Raw genomic sequence first — 24,039 nt, 5'->3', positions numbered from 1 at the left:
AAAACTCCTTATCTTATCAGCATTACATTTAAATATCGCCTTCACACTTGTCAAAATAAACAATTTGCATCAATCAAAACTAGCACTAAACGCGATTCTGAAACAATGTTTTAAGCTGAGAACTTAAATTATTTAAAAGAAGGGGAGTAGTTAGCAACACAACAGTTAGTAGCAATAAAAATAAAGTAGCGGCCGACGACACACGAAGGCTTACGATAAAAGCTGGTGGGCGACCGTGATCTGTGCGGTGTGTGGTAGACGTTCCCAAAATCTTTTAAGGGGGGACATCTGAGTAACTTTTTTTAAAAATCGAAAATTTTTTTTTTTGCTTAAAAAATACTTTAGGGTCCTAAAAATAACATATCAAAAGATAGAGTCCGGCAAAAGTTTATAAGTGTCAAAATTTTCCATTCTACGGCGATGCCTCACATGTAATCATATACGATTTTAAAACTTTAAACGCGTTTATCTCAAAACCACTTTTTTTGAGTTGGCCGGAAACCTAACTCGAACAAATCTTAACCGATCGATCTGAAATTTTGACAGTATATTCAAAATACCTATGGCTATCGACACACGTAGGATTTTTTTTTTTTTTTGCTTACTTTTTTTTTATCAACAATTTTGTGACGTTTTTTTCTCATGAAAATTTAAAATTTTATTTAATCACTTACCATTTTGCTAAAAACCAAAATATCGAAAAAATCCTACGTGTGTCGATAGCGGTTGAGATATAGAATCTAACAAAATTTGATTTTTTGTTCTAGATCAAAAATTAAGGACGTTAGGTTTCCGGCCATGGACCCCTTTCAAAAAAATAGGGCTTACGAAGAAATGCTGCACAGCCGCCATTTTGTTTTCGATTTATTCCAAAAAAATGTATTTTGTACTTCACATATAACATTATCAAACCTACCTTAAAATTATTCGATTTGCTTTTTCATTTGGCCAAAAAAAATTCTTGAAAATCGGCTTTTTTTTGCCAGTTACTCAGATGTCCCCCCTTAAATAAAGAATAAGTTGACCTTATAATAAATAGTAGCAATTAGGGATATTTTGGGGCATGATTATAAAGGAATACACCAACTAGTTTTGTGGGCATACTTGAAGCTTTGGCACCACATTTTAAATTACATATTTCACTTGTTCCTCGCTATTTTAGTTAAAGTAGTGAATAATACAGTTTTCACTGTCACGAAGAAGAAATCAAAGTTGCACCAAAAGTCCAATTTTAGAATACTCTTTCCAACATATCGGCCGGTATTTCACGAATAAATGCTTAATGTAATCTTTCAATACGTCACTTGAAGCGGGCATGAGCTTTCACAAAGTCCCACAAAAAAAAAAAAAATAAATATATATATATAGTGACATATCCACAGTCCCATAGACTCTGTCTACGCCTACTCTCTTTACACACAACATAAACACACTTTATCATAATACCCTTGCCCAATACACACTTGCCCAATACACCCTTTGCTACCCTAATTATATCTAGTACACATCAGATAGCAACCGGATGTTTATAAGAATCCCAAAGCCAAAGCTAGTGAAATAAACCCAGGCTCTACACAAAGGATGCAATCTGAAACTCTAAACAAACTCCAGACAGTCCCTTCTGTAGACTAAACATTTATGACTTAAGTCATCACACGTTCCCACGTTCTAAGTTCGGACTCGCCAAGTCGAAAACAAAAATATTAGATTTCAATAACAATCGTAAAATCAAAGAGCACTTGTATCCAAGAGCGAATGCACTTGAATCCAAGAGAAGATTAACAATTAACTCCAAGCTCTCTCCGAAATTCTCTCCAGAACTTTTAAAGTTTAACTCTATATTTGAAAGCTCGAGACCGAGGCTTGAACGTCAATCATCCAGATCAATAAGTTAAGTTCAGTTTAAGACCTGAAAGATTTAGGTTGGTGTTCTTCAAAATAAAATAACTTGTAAAACCAATATTCAATTAAATAAAGTTTGTATTTTTTTAACTTATGAATATCGCAAGTATTTAATTATATATATGTATATTATATAAATATATATATATATGAAAGAGATGAATCGCCCGATCTAGGTTGAGTAACAGAAGCCCAATTGCTGCGGTCGGTGACGAATTGATAATTAACGGTCATCATTAAAACTGGCCGATACAGCTGTGATATTTTCTTCATTTTAATGTCTTACAATGTAAATTTAGTGCGAAATTTAGTCACCATAGCCCGAACAGCCGCTTAAGTGGTTCGATTAATCTGACCGTTTAATGGAAGAAACGGGCGATGAACTTTCTATACAGAGCACGCATTTTGTTAATAAAATCCAATCATTTTCAAATGTTCCTTTGTAAGATGATTCATTGTTAAATTTTAGACCAAATTAAAGATATTGTTATGAAATAAACGGAAATAAGACATTTGCCCATTCCACTTCATCGTGTCTGCAGAATATACAGATGTAAAATTAAATATATACCTTATTGCTGCCTCATATTATATTGCTGCAGCTGAACGAATTAAAAATTATTTGTTACTGTCGCAACTGAACTTAGGTATCTTTAATATCATTTTTATGAACCTATTTACATTGTAATATATTTACCATGTGTATGAGGCACTGCTGATGGAGTTCCACTTATGCTTAACGCCTCAATAAGCAACAAAAATGTACAACAACCTATCGCACTTTGTGACAATTTCAACAGAATCATTTTCAAAGTAAACGGTCTGATATATCTTCAGGTACAATTTGTTAACATACACGAAGCATCTTTATTCGTAGTGTTCCCTTGATTTCATATCGGAATATGTCGTCTTCATTCGTGTACTTGCATCTAAAAATATAAAATTTAAATTTAAATTATTAGCAAAACATTAAGTTTAATCGAGTTTTCCTAAATGAATAAAAATATTTATAATATTATTATATAATATATAATATATATATATTTATTAATATTATTTATTTAGTTAAATAAAAATATATTCGCATACAAAATGTAAACAAAAATAATAAAGAAATACATTTAAGTTTGTGTTAAATGTTTTTTTTTATTTATTTATACTCTTGCAGGGTATTATAATTTCAGTCAAAAGTTTGTAACGCAGTGAAGGAGACTTTTCCGACCATATAAATCAATTTATTCTTGGTTAGCATTAACAGCCGAGTCGATCGGGAAATTAATAAAAAAAAAATAACATTTCGTTATTTTTTAACGTATTTTCAACTACTCTGAGATATGAGTTTTATTTATTATTTTAGAATTTTGGTATAAATTTTATGAAAATCGGAAGATTGTATCATATAGCTGCCATAGAAACGATCGGTAGACGTAGAGAAAATGTAAAGCTGGGAATGCAAAACTATAACTGTCAAACTGTAAACATAATAAGTATAGGTAAAATGTAATGAAACTCTGTGTTTTCATCATTTAAATTTATAATATTAATATTTAACCCAATTATGATTAGCTACATATGTAAAAATATTCAGAATGACTTGATTCTTAATGATCCAATTGCAAACTGCAAGGGTATACAAGCTTCGGCGTGCCGAAGTTAGCTTCCTTTCTTGTTCCACCCTTGCAGGGTATTATAATTTCATTTTTTTGGCATTTATTTATAGCTTGGGTAGGTGACTATTACACTAAACTACAAAAAAAAAGGCCGAAATTGAAATTTTTTTTGAATGGCCGCCATTTTACATTATACAAAATTATTGTCGACTGTCTCCCGAGAATGACATCTATACTGATTATAACCCCGGAGACCCGGAATCGTGGCCGCCAGGACGACACCTTTTTTTTTCACCACCAACTTTGAAGTCTCATGACTTTTTGAACAGCCCTCGTATCGAGGCAAAAATATTTTTGATTTACTTTGAACCTTTGTAATATAATAAATAAAAAAAAGTTTTCAATTATTTTTTGCGTTTTCAAATAAGAATTTTTTTAAATAGGGTCAAAAAAAAACGCGTTTTGAATGAAAGAGACCCCCTTAAGAGTGCTTAACATAGCACACTGTGCTAAGCACAGTGGTTGGGCTCGTATGGAGACGCGGCCAAAAATACTTGTAGTTGATATATCGTTACGAAATTAATATCAAAAATCAAGAAAAATGTTTTAAGTATATCCACAAAAAATTGGCCATATAGCTCGTCTATATCATATAGCTGTTATTGGAAACGTGAGTTTTTTATTTTAGGGTTTAAGAATACAAAATTAAGAAACGCGTCTACTCGCTGCGGAATTACAAACAGAATCAACTCAGATTAGAGATGTCGAAAATATATCAAAATATCAATATATCGATGTTTTTTGCGAAAAAAAAGAAATATTGTTATAGTGATATTTTTTTTATAATTATCATTTATCATCGAAATTTGTTTGAGATTTTTTTGATATTTTAAGCGGTCACACTTTTCATTGGGACAAGGAAAGAAAACATGTTTTTGTTATCATTCATATAAGATACTGTTAAAGCCTTAGTTCGGCGGAAAAAATGAAACTGAAACTAAAACAAGAAAGGAAGCGAACTTCGGCACGCCGAATTTGTATACCCTTGCAGATATTAGTTCATTACATTTTACCTTATTATGTTTACAGTTTGACAGTTACAGTTTTGCATTCCCAGCTTTACATTTTCTCTACGTCTACCGATCGTTTCTATGGCAAATACATATATGATATACATAGTTGTCCCATTTTCATAAAATTTATACCAAAATTCTGAAATAATAAAAGAAGAAGAAGAAGATATCTCAGAGTAGATGAAAATTCGTTAAAAGACAACAATGTTATAATTTATTTTCTATTAATTTCCCGATCGTTCCTATGGCAGCTATAAGATATAGTTGTCAGATTTTCATAAAACTTATACCAAAATTCTGAAATATTATAAAATAGCCATATCTCAAAAATAATGCAAAAATGTTGAAAAACAGCTAAGTTATAATTCTAAAAATGTATCGAATATTTGTATGGCAGCTATATGATATAGTCGTCCTATCCGGCCCGTTTCGATATATGTATATAGCAGTGAGAGTATATAGAAGACTTTTTGCAAAGTTTCATTCTGTTGATGCTGATCAAGAATATATATACTTTATAGGGTCGGAAATTTCTCCTTCACTGCGTTGCAAACTTCTGACTGATATTATATATTAGGGTATATTGAAAATGTATGCTTTATTATTGTTGGAACATTGCCATGTTTAGCTTTATATCAACTAGAATGTATAACAGCTGATAGAGCTTTTTCATATTACCCTTCTGTAATAGTTCTAAGCTTTACTTGATTCACTACATTAAATGACTCTAACCTGAATAGACGTTGGTCCATTATTTCGGTCTCCGGTAACTACACGCGGTAACTCTTACAAAGGTTATGGGCCCAGATCGTGTTAACTAGGAACCTAATTAAATCGAGAAGTACGTCGGCACGGTACCCTGATTTGCGGTAGTGTTTTTAATTTGGTAGAGAAAGAGCGTAGTCAAAGAAACGGAACAATGTCTCACGGATCGATGAACATTGAAAAATTGTCGGGCGACAACTACGAGAGTTGGTCACTTCAAATGAAAAGTTTTCTGGTTACCTCCGAGATGTGGAAGTATGTTATAGGAAGTGTGGAGCCCACAATGACCGCCACAGAACAATTGCTATGGCCGAGAAATGATGAGAAGGCTTTAGCGACGATAATCATGTGCGTAAAGCCAAGTGAGCTCATTCATATCAGAACCTGTAAAACCGCAAAAGAAGCATGGCAAAAGTTGCATGAGATATATTTTGCCCATGGACCAGCCAGGAAAGTCAGTCTGTTTAAGCAGTTGATAAAGTTTCAAATTAAACGCACTGATAGGATGTCTCCGCAAGTCACCAAATTTTGTTCGATCGCTCAGAATCTCAACGAAATTGATGTAAAAGTTCCAGACGAGTTACTCTCCATTTTACTGCTATGTAGTTTGCCGGACGACATGGAAAATTTTGTCGTTGCAATGGAATGCAGAGATCAGCTACCTACCCTAAGTCAGCTGATGGTCAAAATATTGGAAGAGGAATCACGAAGAGATGATAGAGAGACTGGAAATCCTAGCGGAACTGAGCAAGTGTTTTCGGCGAAGGGCGCAAAGAAGACAACGGATTACGATCGAAGGCAAAAGATAAAGTGTTTTGCATGCGGTAAACGTGGTCACATAAAAGCTCAATGCAAAAAAGAGAGAGAGGCAAACGCAGCAATGAGTGCGTATATTGGAAAATCGGGAACTGGCGACAACAGTTGGATTTTGGACAGTGGAGCTTCATCTCATATGTGCAGAGAGAGATCATATTTCGAAACTCTAAGAGAGAGTAATGATAGCATTACAATGGCATCAGACGATAAAGTTAAGGCACAAGGCGTAGGAGACGTAAAAATAAAATCACAATTTTGCAGTGACATCTTGCTACGCGAAGTATTATTTGTTCCGGAACTGAACCACAATTTTTTATCTGTTGGTAAAATAATTAGTTATGGTCACTCAGTAAAATTTACAAATAAAATGGCTTGTGTTATTAACGACGAAAATGAGAAATTGTTTACGGCGAAGTTGGATGCCGGTATTTTCATGGCCAGAGTGTCGAGCAAATGTAAACAAAAGATTTACAGTGTGCAGGCGGAGGAAAAGTCAAAATTTGAAATTTGGCACGGCAGATTTGGACACCTGAACCAGAGAGATTTACGAGAAATTTCAAGCAAGAGTATAGTTCGCGGATTGGAATTAAAAAGTTCAAGAAATTTTGATTGTGTAACATGTGGAACATGTAAGATAACGAGGAAACCATTCGATCGGTTCGATGGGATATACACAAAGAGCAAACTGGAACTAATACATACGGATATTTGCGACCCCATGCGTCTGGCTTCTATATCTGGTGCGATCTATGTAATAACGTTTATCGACGATTATACAAGATATGTTTGGACATATTTTTTGCGAAGGAAGTCGGAGGCGTTAAATGTTTTTAAGACCTTTGTGGCACAGATGGAGCTGCAAACTGGAGGCAAGGTAAAACGTATGCGTAGCGATAACGGTTTGGAGTACGTTAATGCGGAGTTTAGGGAATTTCTTCGAGATAAGGGAATTATACACCAAACTACTGCAAGTTATACACCCCAGCAGAACGGAGTAGCTGAAAGGGCCAACCGAACTTTAGTCGAGATGGCGAGGTGTATGCTGGAAGCGGCGACTCAGCCACAATTTTTGTGGGCTGAGGCAATAAATACGGCCACTTATGTACGGAATCGGACGATTACCAAGAAGCTGGATGATAAGACTCCATATGAACGTTGGTTCAATCGGAAGCCAAGTGTCAGGCATTTCAGAACGTTTGGGTGCGATAGTATCAGCCTAAACAAGAAGCCAGGTAAAGGAAAGTTTGAAACAAAAGGTCTAAAACTTATTTTTGTAGGATACTCAGAGCAATCCAAGGCGTGCAGGCTCTACGATGTCCACAAAAGATGTATCGTTGTGTCCAGAGATGTTATTTTCCTGGAGCAGTCGTTTTCCATTGGTCGAAATAATGCAGAGAGCGGACAAGGAAATAGGATATTTCTTCGATGGAGACATATCTACAGATGGCGCGGCAGGAATCAGTATGGAGAGTCCGCCGGATGGCAGTCTGCAGGAAGAAGCAATTCCGCAGGAAGATGGCATTCCGCAGGAAGATGGCATTCCGCAGGACGATGGCATTTTGCAGGAAGATGCAGATCAAGAGGAGGATCAGGATTTAGAGGAGGAGAGCGAAGATGATGTCGCATCACCAAGACCGAGGAAACGGGGACGTCCTAGAATCCTACGCACAGGTAGGCCAGGCAGGCCACGAAAAGTATTTGTTGTGGAACCCACGGTAAACTTATTAGAAGTAAATATTGCTGATCCAAATACAGTGTCAGAGGCACTGGAGAGCACGTACAGAAACGAATGGCGAAAGGCAATGAGTATCGAGTATAAAAATCTTCTAAAAAACGGAACATGGGATCTAGTGGACCCAAGTAAGAATCATAATGTTTTGGGATGTAAATGGGTTTTTTCCACAAAACGAAATGCTGATGGAAGTATTGAAAAGCATAAAGCTCGACTCGTAGCGCAAGGCTGCGGTCAGAGGAGAAACATTGATTACAAGAATACGTACGCACCGGTAGTCAGATACCCGACTATTCGGATGATACTCGCAATTACAGCGAAGTTTGGTTTATACGTCAATCACATTGATATCGTGGCGGCGTATTTAAACGGAAGTCTACAAGAAGACGTATATATGCGACAGCCGGAGGCATTCATCGATGAGGCAAGACCGAATGCTATATGTAAGCTGAAAAAATCGATCTATGGCCTTAAACAGGCAGGATACGAGTGGAATTTAAAAATATCTACGATTTTGGCGGATATTGGATATCAGCAGTGCTCGACAGATAGCTGCGTATATATAGATCGGAAATCGGATGGCGATATCAATATAATTGCCCTATATGTTGACGATATGCTAGTGGCATGTTCAAACCATAGCAGAATATCGGCGATTATTAAGAAATTAAACGAGCATATTGAGGCAGTTGATCGAGGACCCATAAGTTATTATTTGGGATTGGAAATTGAGCGAGACGGATTGCGTGGAGATATATCTATTCACCAGCATCGGTATACCCAGAATTTGTTAGCAGAATGGCAGATGGACCAGTGTAAGGCGGCACCCACACCGTTTGCGATGGGAACTACATTGGATAAATGCACGGACGAGAATTGCAGCCAGAAACAAAATATTACCGAATATCAGTCGTTAATTGGAGCTCTAAACTATTTGTCTATGGTATCGAGGCCAGACATTACTCACACAGTATCGAAGTTGTCACAGTACAATAACCACCCGCATAAGGAACAAGTTATAGCTGCAAAACGAGTACTACGATATTTGCAAGGCGTTCCAAAAGGTATAACTAAATATCGTAATAATTTTAAAAATCTTGTTTGTTATACAGATGCGGACTGGGGATCAGAATCAGCTGATCGTAAGTCATACAGCGGCTACATACTCATGGTAGCAGGAGCCCCAGTGGCTTGGGAAGCTAAAAAGCAGAGCGTCGTGGCCCTTAGCTCGATGGAGGCCGAGTACATTGCTATGTGTCAGGGGACTAAAGAGATTGCCTTTCAACGAAGTCTTCTGAAGGAAATGGGTTTTCTGGATCTTGTCAGAGAAGCAACTACTTTGAGGTCCGACAACCAAGCGGCGATTGCCATTGCTAGCAATCCAATGGTGCATAAGCGAAGTAAACACATCGATATTCGATTCCACTACGTCCGAGAACAAGTCGAAAATAAGGAGATCACGATTGATTATGTTCCTACATCGGATAACGTTGCAGATGTATTTACGAAGGCCTTATCTAAAGAGAAGCACTTAAAATTCTGTAAATTAATGAATTTGTATTTTTGAAGTTATACATCCGAGTTGAGCCGGAGTTTGTTGGAACATTGCCATGTTTAGCTTTATATCAACTAGTATAACAGCTGATAGAGCTTTTTCACATTACCCTTCTGTAATAGTTCTAAGCTTTACTTGATTCACTACATTAAATGACTCTAACCTGAATAGACGTTGGTCCATTATTTCGGTCTCCGGTAACTACACGCGGTAACTCTTACAAAGGTTATGGGCCCAGATCGTGTTAACTAGGAACCTAATTAAATCGAGAAGTACGTCGGCACGGTACCCTGATTTGCGGTAGTGTTTTTAATTTGGTAGAGAAAGAGCGTAGTCAAAGAAACGGAACAATGTCTCACGGATCGATGAACATTGAAAAATTGTCGGGCGACAACTACGAGAGTTGGTCACTTCAAATGAAAAGTTTTCTGGTTACCTCCGAGATGTGGAAGTATGTTATAGGAAGTGTGGAGCCCACAATGACCGCCACAGAACAATTGCTATGGCCGAGAAATGATGAGAAGGCTTTAGCGACGATAATCATGTGCGTAAAGCCAAGTGAGCTCATTCATATCAGAACCTGTAAAACCGCAAAAGAAGCATGGCAAAAGTTGCATGAGATATATTTTGCCCATGGACCAGCCAGGAAAGTCAGTCTGTTTAAGCAGTTGATAAAGTTTCAAATTAAACGCACTGATAGGATGTCTCCGCAAGTCACCAAATTTTGTTCGATCGCTCAGAATCTCAACGAAATTGATGTAAAAGTTCCAGACGAGTTACTCTCCATTTTACTGCTATGTAGTTTGCCGGACGACATGGAAAATTTTGTCGTTGCAATGGAATGCAGAGATCAGCTACCTACCCTAAGTCAGCTGATGGTCAAAATATTGGAAGAGGAATCACGAAGAGATGATAGAGAGACTGGAAATCCTAGCGGAACTGAGCAAGTGTTTTCGGCGAAGGGCGCAAAGAAGACAACGGATTACGATCGAAGGCAAAAGATAAAGTGTTTTGCATGCGGTAAACGTGGTCACATAAAAGCTCAATGCAAAAAAGAGAGAGAGGCAAACGCAGCAATGAGTGCGTATATTGGAAAATCGGGAACTGGCGACAACAGTTGGATTTTGGACAGTGGAGCTTCATCTCATATGTGCAGAGAGAGATCATATTTCGAAACTCTAAGAGAGAGTAATGATAGCATTACAATGGCATCAGACGATAAAGTTAAGGCACAAGGCGTAGGAGACGTAAAAATAAAATCACAATTTTGCAGTGACATCTTGCTACGCGAAGTATTATTTGTTCCGGAACTGAACCACAATTTTTTATCTGTTGGTAAAATAATTAGTTATGGTCACTCAGTAAAATTTACAAATAAAATGGCTTGTGTTATTAACGACGAAAATGAGAAATTGTTTACGGCGAAGTTGGATGCCGGTATTTTCATGGCCAGAGTGTCGAGCAAATGTAAACAAAAGATTTACAGTGTGCAGGCGGAGGAAAAGTCAAAATTTGAAATTTGGCACGGCAGATTTGGACACCTGAACCAGAGAGATTTACGAGAAATTTCAAGCAAGAGTATAGTTCGCGGATTGGAATTAAAAAGTTCAAGAAATTTTGATTGTGTAACATGTGGAACATGTAAGATAACGAGGAAACCATTCGATCGGTTCGATGGGATATACACAAAGAGCAAACTGGAACTAATACATACGGATATTTGCGACCCCATGCGTCTGGCTTCTATATCTGGTGCGATCTATGTAATAACGTTTATCGACGATTATACAAGATATGTTTGGACATATTTTTTGCGAAGGAAGTCGGAGGCGTTAAATGTTTTTAAGACCTTTGTGGCACAGATGGAGCTGCAAACTGGAGGCAAGGTAAAACGTATGCGTAGCGATAACGGTTTGGAGTACGTTAATGCGGAGTTTAGGGAATTTCTTCGAGATAAGGGAATTATACACCAAACTACTGCAAGTTATACACCCCAGCAGAACGGAGTAGCTGAAAGGGCCAACCGAACTTTAGTCGAGATGGCGAGGTGTATGCTGGAAGCGGCGACTCAGCCACAATTTTTGTGGGCTGAGGCAATAAATACGGCCACTTATGTACGGAATCGGACGATTACCAAGAAGCTGGATGATAAGACTCCATATGAACGTTGGTTCAATCGGAAGCCAAGTGTCAGGCATTTCAGAACGTTTGGGTGCGATAGTATCAGCCTAAACAAGAAGCCAGGTAAAGGAAAGTTTGAAACAAAAGGTCTAAAACTTATTTTTGTAGGATACTCAGAGCAATCCAAGGCGTGCAGGCTCTACGATGTCCACAAAAGATGTATCGTTGTGTCCAGAGATGTTATTTTCCTGGAGCAGTCGTTTTCCATTGGTCGAAATAATGCAGAGAGCGGACAAGGAAATAGGATATTTCTTCGATGGAGACATATCTACAGATGGCGCGGCAGGAATCAGTATGGAGAGTCCGCCGGATGGCAGTCTGCAGGAAGAAGCAATTCCGCAGGAAGATGGCATTCCGCAGGAAGATGGCATTCCGCAGGACGATGGCATTTTGCAGGAAGATGCAGATCAAGAGGAGGATCAGGATTTAGAGGAGGAGAGCGAAGATGATGTCGCATCACCAAGACCGAGGAAACGGGGACGTCCTAGAATCCTACGCACAGGTAGGCCAGGCAGGCCACGAATAGTATTTGTTGTGGAACCCACGGTAAACTTATTAGAAGTAAATATTGCTGATCCAAATACAGTGTCAGAGGCACTGGAGAGCACGTACAGAAACGAATGGCGAAAGGCAATGAGTATCGAGTATAAAAATCTTCTAAAAAACGGAACATGGGATCTAGTGGACCCAAGTAAGAATCATAATGTTTTGGGATGTAAATGGGTTTTTTCCACAAAACGAAATGCTGATGGAAGTATTGAAAAGCATAAAGCTCGACTCGTAGCGCAAGGCTGCGGTCAGAGGAGAAACATTGATTACAAGAATACGTACGCACCGGTAGTCAGATACCCGACTATTCGGATGATACTCGCAATTACAGCGAAGTTTGGTTTATACGTCAATCACATTGATATCGTGGCGGCGTATTTAAACGGAAGTCTACAAGAAGACGTATATATGCGACAGCCGGAGGCATTCATCGATGAGGCAAGACCGAATGCTATATGTAAGCTGAAAAAATCGATCTATGGCCTTAAACAGGCAGGATACGAGTGGAATTTAAAAATATCTACGATTTTGGCGGATATTGGATATCAGCAGTGCTCGACAGATAGCTGCGTATATATAGATCGGAAATCGGATGGCGATATCAATATAATTGCCCTATATGTTGACGATATGCTAGTGGCATGTTCAAACCATAGCAGAATATCGGCGATTATTAAGAAATTAAACGAGCATATTGAGGCAGTTGATCGAGGACCCATAAGTTATTATTTGGGATTGGAAATTGAGCGAGACGGATTGCGTGGAGATATATCTATTCACCAGCATCGGTATACCCAGAATTTGTTAGCAGAATGGCAGATGGACCAGTGTAAGGCGGCACCCACACCGTTTGCGATGGGAACTACATTGGATAAATGCACGGACGAGAATTGCAGCCAGAAACAAAATATTACCGAATATCAGTCGTTAATTGGAGCTCTAAACTATTTGTCTATGGTATCGAGGCCAGACATTACTCACACAGTATCGAAGTTGTCACAGTACAATAACCACCCGCATAAGGAACAAGTTATAGCTGCAAAACGAGTACTACGATATTTGCAAGGCGTTCCAAAAGGTATAACTAAATATCGTAATAATTTTAAAAATCTTGTTTGTTATACAGATGCGGACTGGGGATCAAAATCAGCTGATCGTAAGTCATACAGCGGCTACATACTCATGGTAGCAGGAGCCCCAGTGGCTTGGGAAGCTAAAAAGCAGAGCGTCGTGGCCCTTAGCTCGATGGAGGCCGAGTACATTGCTATGTGTCAGGGGACTAAAGAGATTGCCTTTCAACGAAGTCTTCTGAAGGAAATGGGTTTTCTGGATCTTGTCAGAGAAGCAACTACTTTGAGGTCCGACAACCAAGCGGCGATTGCCATTGCTAGCAATCCAATGGTGCATAAGCGAAGTAAACACATCGATATTCGATTCCACTACGTCCGAGAACAAGTCGAAAATAAGGAGATCACGATTGATTATGTTCCTACATCGGATAACGTTGCAGATGTATTTACGAAGGCCTTATCTAAAGAGAAGCACTTAAAATTCTGTAAATTAATGAATTTGTATTTTTGAAGTTATACATCCGAGTTGAGCCGGAGTTTGTTGGAACATTGCCATGTTTAGCTTTATATCAACTAGTATAACAGCTGATAGAGCTTTTTCACATTACCCTTCTGTAATAGTTCTAAGCTTTACTTGATTCACTACATTAAATGACTAACCTGAATAGACGTTGGTCCATTATTTCGGTCTCCGGTAACTACACGCGGTAACTCTTACAATTATTATTTCAGCATGTTTTTGTTATCTTTTATATAAGATACATTTTTGTTCTGATTTGATTTTAATATAAATAAAAGCAAAAGAAAGTAAAAATAAATATTGTTTTCTTTTATTTATTAAAATATAATTTAAGATCGTATGTGGGTTAATGTTTAGTGGTTATTGCTTATGCAGGTTGAAATTAAAAAAAAAAAATAAAATAAAACAAAAATATCAAATATATTTGATATATCGATATTTTTTTCTGATATATCAAATATCATTTTGATATTTTGTTTCAATAAAAAGTATCATCAATACGATATTTTTAAATATCTCGACCACCCTAACTCAGATCTTATCGATACTTCACGATATGCAGTTGCTCGCAGGCAACAATCGGAATCGGCTGACAGACGGCGTTGCCATATATTTCTAACACTCCTTATAAACGCTGTTTGTTATTTTACAGGATAACTAAAGTACATTAATTACAGCAAACCCATCATATTAATACATTTCACGTGCTTACCTTTACTCAAATTCATAGTTAACACATCTGCCATCATGTTTTCTGTTGATACATACCTCAAATCTAGGCCTGGCAAAAATCCTCCATCTGAACCCTCCCCGAGGGTGCCGGCTGGGCAATGGGCACTATATAAGCCCGGACACGGGTAATGCATTGCTGCTTGCCCCGTCCGCGATAATACAGTGTCTAGCAAAGGCCACGGTTCAACTCCTTCTGCCCTAAAAGCCTAAGGAAGTGAGCCGTTAGCCATGGGTGGAGGTGCCTGGCGGAAGGAGGATTTAAAGGATGAAACCAGGGCTGGGACGTCAGCCCAAACGCCGGTGGAAGGCGTGAACGCTACCACCGGCGGGCACGGGGGGGAGCAATCCTCTATGCGTGTCGCCAGCGGTTACACCTCTGATGTGACGGGAGCAGGTCATGTCAGTTGCAACGCTACTGCCGAAAAAACTACGCAGGGGAAGTTGAGCCGCTCACGTGCCATAGTCGATACAGACTCGGATCTTGAGAGCGTGCAGCTTCTCCACTCACCGAAACCAGGCACCAGCTCCCAGCGCAGGGACGGCCAAGGCGCTGTACAAGGCTGACCTCCGAATCCAGGATCGGCTCCAGGAAAAAGCCGCCCAATCCCCAGAGGAGAAGGCAATGCTTACCTGGGCTGAGGAGAAAATCGCTGAGGGGAGGCTTCACATCGCCAAACTCCCCCATATGAGTTCGACTCGCGGATTCGCCAACAAGGTGAAGACGACGCTTGGCAACAAAAGGCAACGCTCAACCGAAAGCGCCTCTATGGACGCACCGGGGAGCAAGCGGCAACGCGGGCCTAAAGAGGCAGGCCCTCCTCAAATGGCGAAAAAGCCCAAAAAAACCGCAAAAGTCAGTGAGGTGACCAAACGACACCTGATCGTGGTCCTCATTGACAGAAGCGATGAAGCCGGCAAAATGACCGAGGCGCAGTGGAAAATGGTGCATGCGCGGCTCGTTGAGTCATTGTACGCACGGATAGAGGATGATCCCGAAGCTCCCATGCCCACCTTCGATGGCGCTGGATGGCTAAATGGGGTCGAAATCCTAAAGTGCATGGATGACCCGACGAGAAAGTGGCTGACGCAAGCGGTCTGCCAGTTGGAGGCGCTGTGGGAGGGAGCCAAGCTAGAGGTGGTGGACCGGGAGCTAATCCCATCCACTCCAAAAGCGAAGGTACTCTTCCCCATCGCAATCCAAGCGGACCGGGCGCTGAAGCTGCTGCAGCGTCAGAACCCGGATATCCCAACCTCGGACTGGAAGCTTCTGCGGCCCCATTACCCAAGGAGGGGGCGGGGCAAAGTGCAGATAAACAAGGAGGCAGAGGACATCCTTTATCCCAGATACGGGAAGATGGCGTGGGGCATGGGTAGCGTATACCTGCGCCTCAAAAAGCGACACCCCGGGGATAAGGTTGCTCACACCCTGAAGGCAGATGTGGTGGAGAAGGACCTAGGTCTGGAAACCATCGTGGATGCCGACCGGGAAATGACGCTGGATGAGTCCGACGATGGAGAGGACGGTGACCTGACCGTAGTAGTCAACCCGTCGTTTGGAGGTGAGGCCAGTACCCATGACACTCAGGGTGCTGCAGCTCAACCTCCATAAGAGCAAGGTCGCGTCGGCGGAACTCCTCATAGCCATGGAGCAAGGATCCGCCAACATAGCTTTGGTCCAGGAGCCATAGGGCGATCCTCAGGCAATGCCACAGCAGGACTGAAGTCCGCAAATTACAATTTGCTCCATCAACCAACGGTAAGCAGGAATGGAACTGCCGTACTTGTACGGAAGGGTGACCGTGGTGATGCGGAAAAAGCGCCTTTTGGTAGCTTCCTGGTACATGGCACACGACAGGATGGCCCCACCAGAAGAACTCATGAGCTTGGTAGAAGCCAGCCCGAAGGACCAGCAACTGCTCGTGGGTGCAGACGCCAACGCGCACCACTGCGTATGATAGATCTTACTCTTGTAAGGGGACAAGGTACTTTGGTATCAGAATGGAGAGTCCTTGAGAGACCATCCTTCTCAGATCATAAGTACATACGGTTCCAATACGCATTCGAACACTCTCCAAAACAATCCGTCTTCAGGAACCCCCAGAATACAAACTGGGGAAAGTTCAAGGAGACTATCGCGACACGGCTCGCGATCTCTCCGGGCATAGTAGAATCCGCGGAAGTCATAGAAAAGTCCCTAGAGACCCTCTCCAAAGAACTGCTGAATGCGTACCACGCATCATGCCCTACATCAGACACGAGAAAGAGGACCAGGCCACCGTGGTGGAATAAGGACCTTTCTCTCCGACGCAACAAACTCAAAGAATTCTTCAAAATCGCCAAGCAGGCGAAAAATGACATCATCAATCAGGAATACAAAGTCCTACTTAGGGACTACGAAAAGGAAATACGCAAGGCGCAGAGAAACTCATGGAGAAACTTCTGCTCTAATATAGAGACTGCCCCGGAAACGGCTAGACTTCGGAAGCTGCTATCGAAGCAGCCAACCATACAGAGTCAGCTCAAACGCGACGACGGACAGTGGACTGAGGGCAGCGAAGAGGCACTAACAGCACTAATGCATGCGCATTTTCCAGGATGCACTGAGGTACCCGATGCAAATAAGCACCAGGACCTAGCAACTGGAGAAGAGCATCTCCCAAAAGATCTAATATCCTCTAGTAGAATCCACTGGGCTATAGATTCCTTTGCGAGGATAAAGCACCAGGACTAGATGGAATATTCCCAGCCATGCTGCAGGCGACCAAGGAAGTGATCACCCCATGGCTCTACGCAATATATACAGCTTGTTTAAGCACGGGCTATATCCCTATCCAATGGAGGACCTCTCGGATTGTCTTCCTGCCCAAAGCTGGAAAGTGCAGCCACATGAGCCCCAAGGATTACAGACCGATAAGCCTCAGCTCATTCCTACTTAAAACTCTGGAAAAGCTGCTGGACCTAAACATCAGGAACGATGTAGGGAGACTCGATAGGACTCGATATCAATGCGGATAAGACGACCTTATTCTCTTCACCAAGAGATACAAGGTGCCGCAATGGATCCCCCCGAAAATTAACAAAACCAGGCTGACCCCTAAAACACAAGTCAAATACCTCGGCATTGTACTTGACAACAAGCCGACGTGAAGAGCCAATGTAGAAGAGAGGATAAAAAAGGCCACCATAGCGCTATATGCATCCAAGAAGATGCTTAAAAGCACATGGGGCCTCTCACCCGCTCTAATGCATTGGGTCTACATATCGGTGGTGCGTCCGACTCTGCTGTATGGAGTCTTAGTGTGGTGGCAAGCCATGGAGAAGAAAACGTATAATAAGCTTATGGAGAGAACCCAGCGGCAGGCACTGCTCTGCATATCAAGGGCGCTGAGGTCAACCCCCACCAAAGCACTCGAAACCATAATCGGTATATATCCCCTGAAATGAGGCTGTCGTATAAGCTACCAAGCTACTGAAGTATATTCCAGGCGGAAGTATTCGCCATCAGGAAAGCAGCAGAGCTTGCGCAGAGCATAAGCAATCCACATGAGGCGGTCAATTTGTTCGTAGACAGTCAAGCGGCGATAAGATCCATGCAATCATCAGCGGTCAGTTCCAAAAATGTACTGGCAAGCAGGGAGTCACTAGATAGCCTGAGCATGACTAAGTCAGTGAGGATCTACTGGGCTCCCAGCCACCAAGGCATAGACGGTAACGAAACCGCGGACGAACTTGCAAAGGAAAGCGTCGGACTGGCGAGTGAAAGAACAGAAAACGTCCCTATCTCCCTAAGAACGCTCCAAAGCGAGCTAGAAAGACGGGCTGACGCAAGCGCAAAAAGCAAAAATCATGTGCAAAGAGCACAACGAGAAACTCACCCACTACGTGCTGCATCTTCCACGGAAGGACTGCAGAATGTTAGTGGGTATTCTAACAGGTCACTGCTGTCTGTTGCACATGCAGTCAAGCTGGGTATTACCGACAACGACAAATGCGGGAAATGTGATGAATCCGAGGCAATCGAAACCTTGAAGCATCTCATTTGCAAATGTCCGGCCCTAACGAGGGCAAGAATGAGATATCTAGGCTCTCCAGTTCTGGCATCGCTAGAAAATGCCTCCAGGAGGAAGCCAGGCGAACTCCTTGCCTTTGCAAAAAACACCCTGATATTCAAGGATCTCGAAACCCGCATAAACAGTCTCTAGGTCCATCCAGGAGTTTTCCCGGATAGCTATGGGCCATATTGGCTTATGTGTGGCCCCTCGAAGGGCGTCCGGTCTAACCTAATATATTATTATGATTCATACATTATAAAAAATTCATTTATAAATCAATTAGTATATAAAATTAAAGAGATGTTAAAATAAAAAATAAATGTAATAGCGAAATTGCCCTTCTTGAGGTCCGTTTGCACACAAACACCCGGCTGCGTCGCTGAATGCGTACAAGAGAACGGCTGGCTCTAGAGCGCTCTCTTCGCTGGCTTTTGAACAAAATTTAAGAGAGCCTGGAGCCAGTTCAAAAGCCAGCACGAAAAATCGAGTGCAAAAAATCGTATGGCGTTACTTATCTTATAGACTCTATTGTCTTTGGTAGGATTTACTTTTTTTTTTTAATAATGGCAATTTTTTCAGGGTTAGGCCTGATACCTTCGGCTGAAATAATATAGCCTAAATACTCCGATTGACGTTTTAAAAAATGACATTTATGACTTTGTTCTTTCATATTAAACTGAGATAATCCTTTAAGTATCTTGGCAATAGAGTCAATATGTTCATCTAGCGAAGTCAAAAATATAAGTATATCGTCACGATATACAACACATATCGTATTAATGTAGTCGTGAAGAACTTCATTCATCATCCGTTGAAAGGCTGCTGGGGCGTTTTTCAAGCCGAATGGCACTCTCGTAAATTCAAAGTGGCTAGTAGTTGTAGAAAACGCTGTCTTGTGACGGTCCTCAGGCTTAATCAGGATCTGGTGAAATCCCTTAGCTAAGTCCAAAGTCGTAGAATATTGTGTTTTACCTAGCTTTGAAAATAGGTCCTCCATATTTGGTATTGGGAACTTATCCTCTATTCTATTGGCGTTAAGATTTCTAAAATCCATAACTACTCGCCAAGTATCGGTTTCTGAAGTTCCTTTTTTGGGAACAATCCAAGTAGGAGCATTATAAGGGCACCTTGACATTACTATAACCCCGGATTCCAACATCTCATGTATTTGTCTATCTACCTCTTTTTTTGCGCTTCAGCAACTCTATAAATTGTTGAATATACTGGAAGGTCGTTGATTGTCGGTATGCTTTATTATTTATTATTATTAGTATACTCGTACAGTCGTAAATTATAGTTTTTATACCCTTGCAGGGTATTATAATTTCAGTCAGAAGTTTGCAACGCTGTGAAGGAGACGTTTCCGACCCTATAAAGTATATATATTCTTGATCAGCATCAACAGCCGAGTCGATCTAGCCATGTCCGTCTGTCCGTTTCTACGCAAACTAGTCCCTCAGTTTTAAAGCTATCTGAATGAAACTTTGCATATAGTCTTCTATATGCTCTCACTGCTATATATGTCGGAACGGGCCGGATCGGACGACTATATCATATAGCTGCCATACAAATGTTCGATATATTTGTAGAAAAAAAATGATAACTTTGCTGTTTTTCAACATTTTTGCACCATTTTTTATGTATGACCATTTTATATTTTTTCTGAATTTTGTTTAAAATTTTATGAAAATCGGACGACTATATCATATAGCTGCCATAGGAACGATCGGGAAATTAATAGAAAAAAATTTTTAGATTCGTTGTTTTTCAACGTATTTTCATCTACTCCAGGATATCAGTTTATTTTGTTATTCTAGAATTTTGGTATAAATTTCAAAAAAATCGGACAACTATATCATATAGCTGCCATATAAACCGATCGGTAGATGAATACAAAATGTAAAGCTGGGAATGCAAAACTGTAACTGTCAAACTGTAAACATAATAAGTATAGGTAAAATGTAATGAAATAATATCTGCAAGGGTATACAAACTTCGGCGTGCCGAAGTTAGCTTCCTCTCTTGTTAAAGATATAATCTGTTTCAATTAACATTTCCTTAGCTTTAAGAAGTGTTTTCGGGTTTCTAGCTTGAAGAATTAATTTTGGCTCGTTAGGTAGCTTAGCGATAAACATTTTTAAAACCATATATTCGTTTGTATCACTTGTGTACCACTTATTTTCTTCAATTTGAGATTTTAAATTTAACTTAGTTAACTGGTTTGTGAGATATTCGTACAAATCATTGATATTATTTCTTAATTCTGATGTTTTTATTTTATTTTCTATAATTTCTAAACTTTCGGCTATATTAAAGTTTGATTGTAAGATGTGTTTTACAGCTATCCACTCGGCAGGGTTGTTATTTTTAATTAATACGATATTTGCGGAATTTGGCATCTTACTCTAAGGTCAAACAGCTCAGCTAGAAGGTCCCAAATTGTAGACATCTTGGTTTCAAATTTTTGGTCACAGCCACTTCTCCGAGGCATGCCTCTAGTCGGCCTCCAGTTTTGAGCTGATATAGTCACCAACTATTACTGTTCTCCGTTGATATTTCCAGCATCGTTAATGCAGATTTTTCCGTTTTGATGGTGGCTGGCTTGGTGTATTAATGTGCAATTGTGGTTTTGCAAAAATATGTGGGGCTTATAGTGAGGCTCAGTAAGACTTAAATATTACTGGCCAATTTAACCGCACTTTGTATGTTTATGGAAAAACAGCTTTATATGATCTTCCCAAGACATTTTATAGTCAATGGTCGATTAGTTTTATCACTTTTGCCGACTGCGCCAATCATGTATTTTATTTCCAGTTTATTTATTATTTTATTTAATAAGGCTTATAATTATGTAAGTTTATAATGTTTAGTTCGAATGGGAGTGAAGATGTAAAAAAGAATATAAAGTTACGGTTGATGTCGTACTTGACTATAGGAAGGCTCATACAGCTGCATTAAACAAGTGCTACTTAACTATTATTTCCCAATAAAGGGTAAAATGGCAGCCGAAATCGTTTTTAGCTGCAGGGTTCGTCAAAATGCAAAATATAATAGGCACCCATTAGAGAAGTAATTAGGATGTACCCCAATACCAACTCGGGTAGGAGAGACAGTACTTTTCAACAGTACTTTTCAACAGTACTTCCTCACGGATGTTGAAAAATTTAGCAAGTTTGCGGTGATTCAGCCAGTAGCATCACTTGCTATATTGGATGTAAAGATACCGATCCTTCAGCTAGTGAACGTTTTCCCTAACGTGAAATCAATATATTGCGATAACGAGGCATCGTACAACTCCGAAACGATACGATCCATGCTAAATAATCAGTATGATATTGATAAAGCAAATGCCATACTTGTACACAGTACGTCGAATGGTCAGGTGGAAAGGTTGCCCTGTAACCTCATAGAGATTGCCAGGTGTCTTAAATTGGAAAGGAAAAAAGACGATATTAATGAATTAATCCTTTAGGCGACCATAGATTATAATAAGTCTTTTCACTCTGTCACAAATAGGAAACCTGCTGAGATTCTGCATGCTTCCAATATTGTCTTTAGTCTGCCATGCTCACAATTTTTGACCATTGTGGTGATGGCTTCCTTTGTACTGAACTTATCAGCACGTTCAGCTGAAAGTCCTTCATCTATATATGAAGCTTCTAGGAGCTTCCGTAGATTGTCGATAGTAGAGAGGGTAAAAAAGGCCACCATAGCGCTATATGCATCCAAGAAGATGCTTAGCAGCACATGGGGACTCTCACCCGCTCTAATGCATTGGGTCTACATGTCGGTGGTGCGTCCGACTCTGCTGTATGGAGAGAACCCAGCGGCAGGCACTGCTCTGCATATCAGGGGCGCTGAGGTCAACCCCCACCAAAGCACTCGAAACCATAATCGGTATATATCCCCTAGATATCCAAGCGCAACTGACAGCAGGAAAGGCGGCACAACGTCTGGTTGCATCAGGAAACTGGTCGCTACAAGGTTTCGGGCACAGTTTTATTGGTCGAGACATGAGCAGTACATCTGACTACATAGTGCCCAGAACGTGCCCGGATGTAAACACAACAGTATTCGTGGGACCAAATGACTGGAAGTCAGGCCAGGACCATGCTCAATACCTCAACATATACACCGACGGCTCCAAGATGGAAGGAGGAGTTGGAGCGGGCATATACTGTTCAGACCCTGAAATGAGGCTGTCGTATAAGCTACCAAGCTACTGCAGTATATTCCAGGCGGAAGTATTCGCCATCAGGAAAGCAGCAGAGCTTGCGCAGAGCATAAACCGTCCACATGAGGCGGTCAATTTGTTCGTAGACAGTCAAGCGGCGATAAGATCCATGCAATCATCAGTCAGTTCCAAAAATGTACTGGCAAGCAGGGAGTCACTAGATAGCCTAAGCACGACTAAGTCAGTGAGGATCTACTGGGTTCCCAGCCACCAAGGCATAGACGGTAACGAAACCGCGGACGGACTTGCAAAGGAAGGTGTTGGACTGGCGAGTGAAAGAACAGAAAACGTCCCTATCTCCCTAAGAACGCTCCAAAGCGAGCTAGAGAGACGGGCTGACGCAAGCGCAAACAGCAGGTGGAGGAGTAATTCCGCAACCTGCAGAATATCAAATATCATGTGCAAAGAACACAACGAGAAACTCACCCTCAACGTGCTGCATCTTCCGCGGAAGGACTGCAGAATGTTAGTGGGTATTCTTACAGGTCACTGCCTGTCTGCTGCACATGCAGTCAAGCTGGGTATTACCGACAACGACAAATGCGGGAAATGTGATGAATCCGACACTGAGATGGTCAAACGACAACAAGTTTGTTTTCACAATTTTGACTTTCATTTTTGTGCATAATTAACTGCGGGATATTTCTTTTTGTCAAAGTTATCGCATGAAAAGGTAAGTGGATTTAGATTCTTTGAAGAAAGTCCTACAAAGTGCATATAAGTTTGTTTCATTTTTTTTTCATAATTTCTCTTTTAATTGCGTTTTATGAAAAATTACGTGGTGGGGCAAATCCGACCTCTAAATAGTGGGGTAAATCCTACCGCAAAAAAAGCCAAAAAAAACAAAAATCACCCCAAAACCATCAACATCGCAGCCAACCAGACGTTCAACTCGAACAAAAAACGCCAGCAAGCTATTTGAGCAGCGAATCAGATGATACTTATTAATGATTGTGCTATTTTCATTTTTTTAATTTTATTATCTTCTATTACCATTATATAACATTACATTGATTGATTTATCATTGCAAAACCTATATTTAGGTTATATCTGTACTAAATCAACCAAAAACATAGGCGGTCGGGTTTACCCCATCATTTTTGAACAAAGCAAAAATTAACTTTTTCGTAAAACGCTTGTATCTCAAAACTTTTCAAAGGTATGAATAAAATGCTATTCATAGAAAGTTGCGCAAAAGTCTAAACTTTAATTTGGTATATATAACGACTTGATCCGATGTAAAATAA

At 40.4% G+C, this 24,039-nt stretch overlaps 1 protein-coding gene across 6 annotated transcripts in view; it reads right to left on the bottom strand.

Moving 5' to 3' along the window:
* DIP-lambda (Dpr-interacting protein lambda) overlaps positions 1–24,039 on the bottom strand; it is a 442,761-nt gene that overhangs the window by 341,093 nt on the left and 77,629 nt on the right. For all 6 annotated transcript variants that reach the window (XM_070284577.1, XM_041777376.2, XM_070284580.1 and 3 more), the window contains one exon: positions 2,600–2,831. In XM_070284577.1, coding sequence (XP_070140678.1) covers positions 2,600–2,708 — 109 coding nt within the window. In that variant the 5' untranslated portion in view covers positions 2,709–2,831. The remainder of the gene's footprint in view (positions 1–2,599; positions 2,832–24,039) is intronic.

The sequence above is a fragment of the Drosophila kikkawai genome, chromosome 2R (assembly GCF_030179895.1).
Source record: "Drosophila kikkawai strain 14028-0561.14 chromosome 2R, DkikHiC1v2, whole genome shotgun sequence".
Classification (NCBI taxonomy): Eukaryota; Metazoa; Arthropoda; class Insecta; order Diptera; family Drosophilidae; genus Drosophila; species Drosophila kikkawai.
The sequence above is the reverse complement of the archived record's forward strand: the minus strand, read 5'-3'. Positions and strand labels throughout refer to the sequence as shown.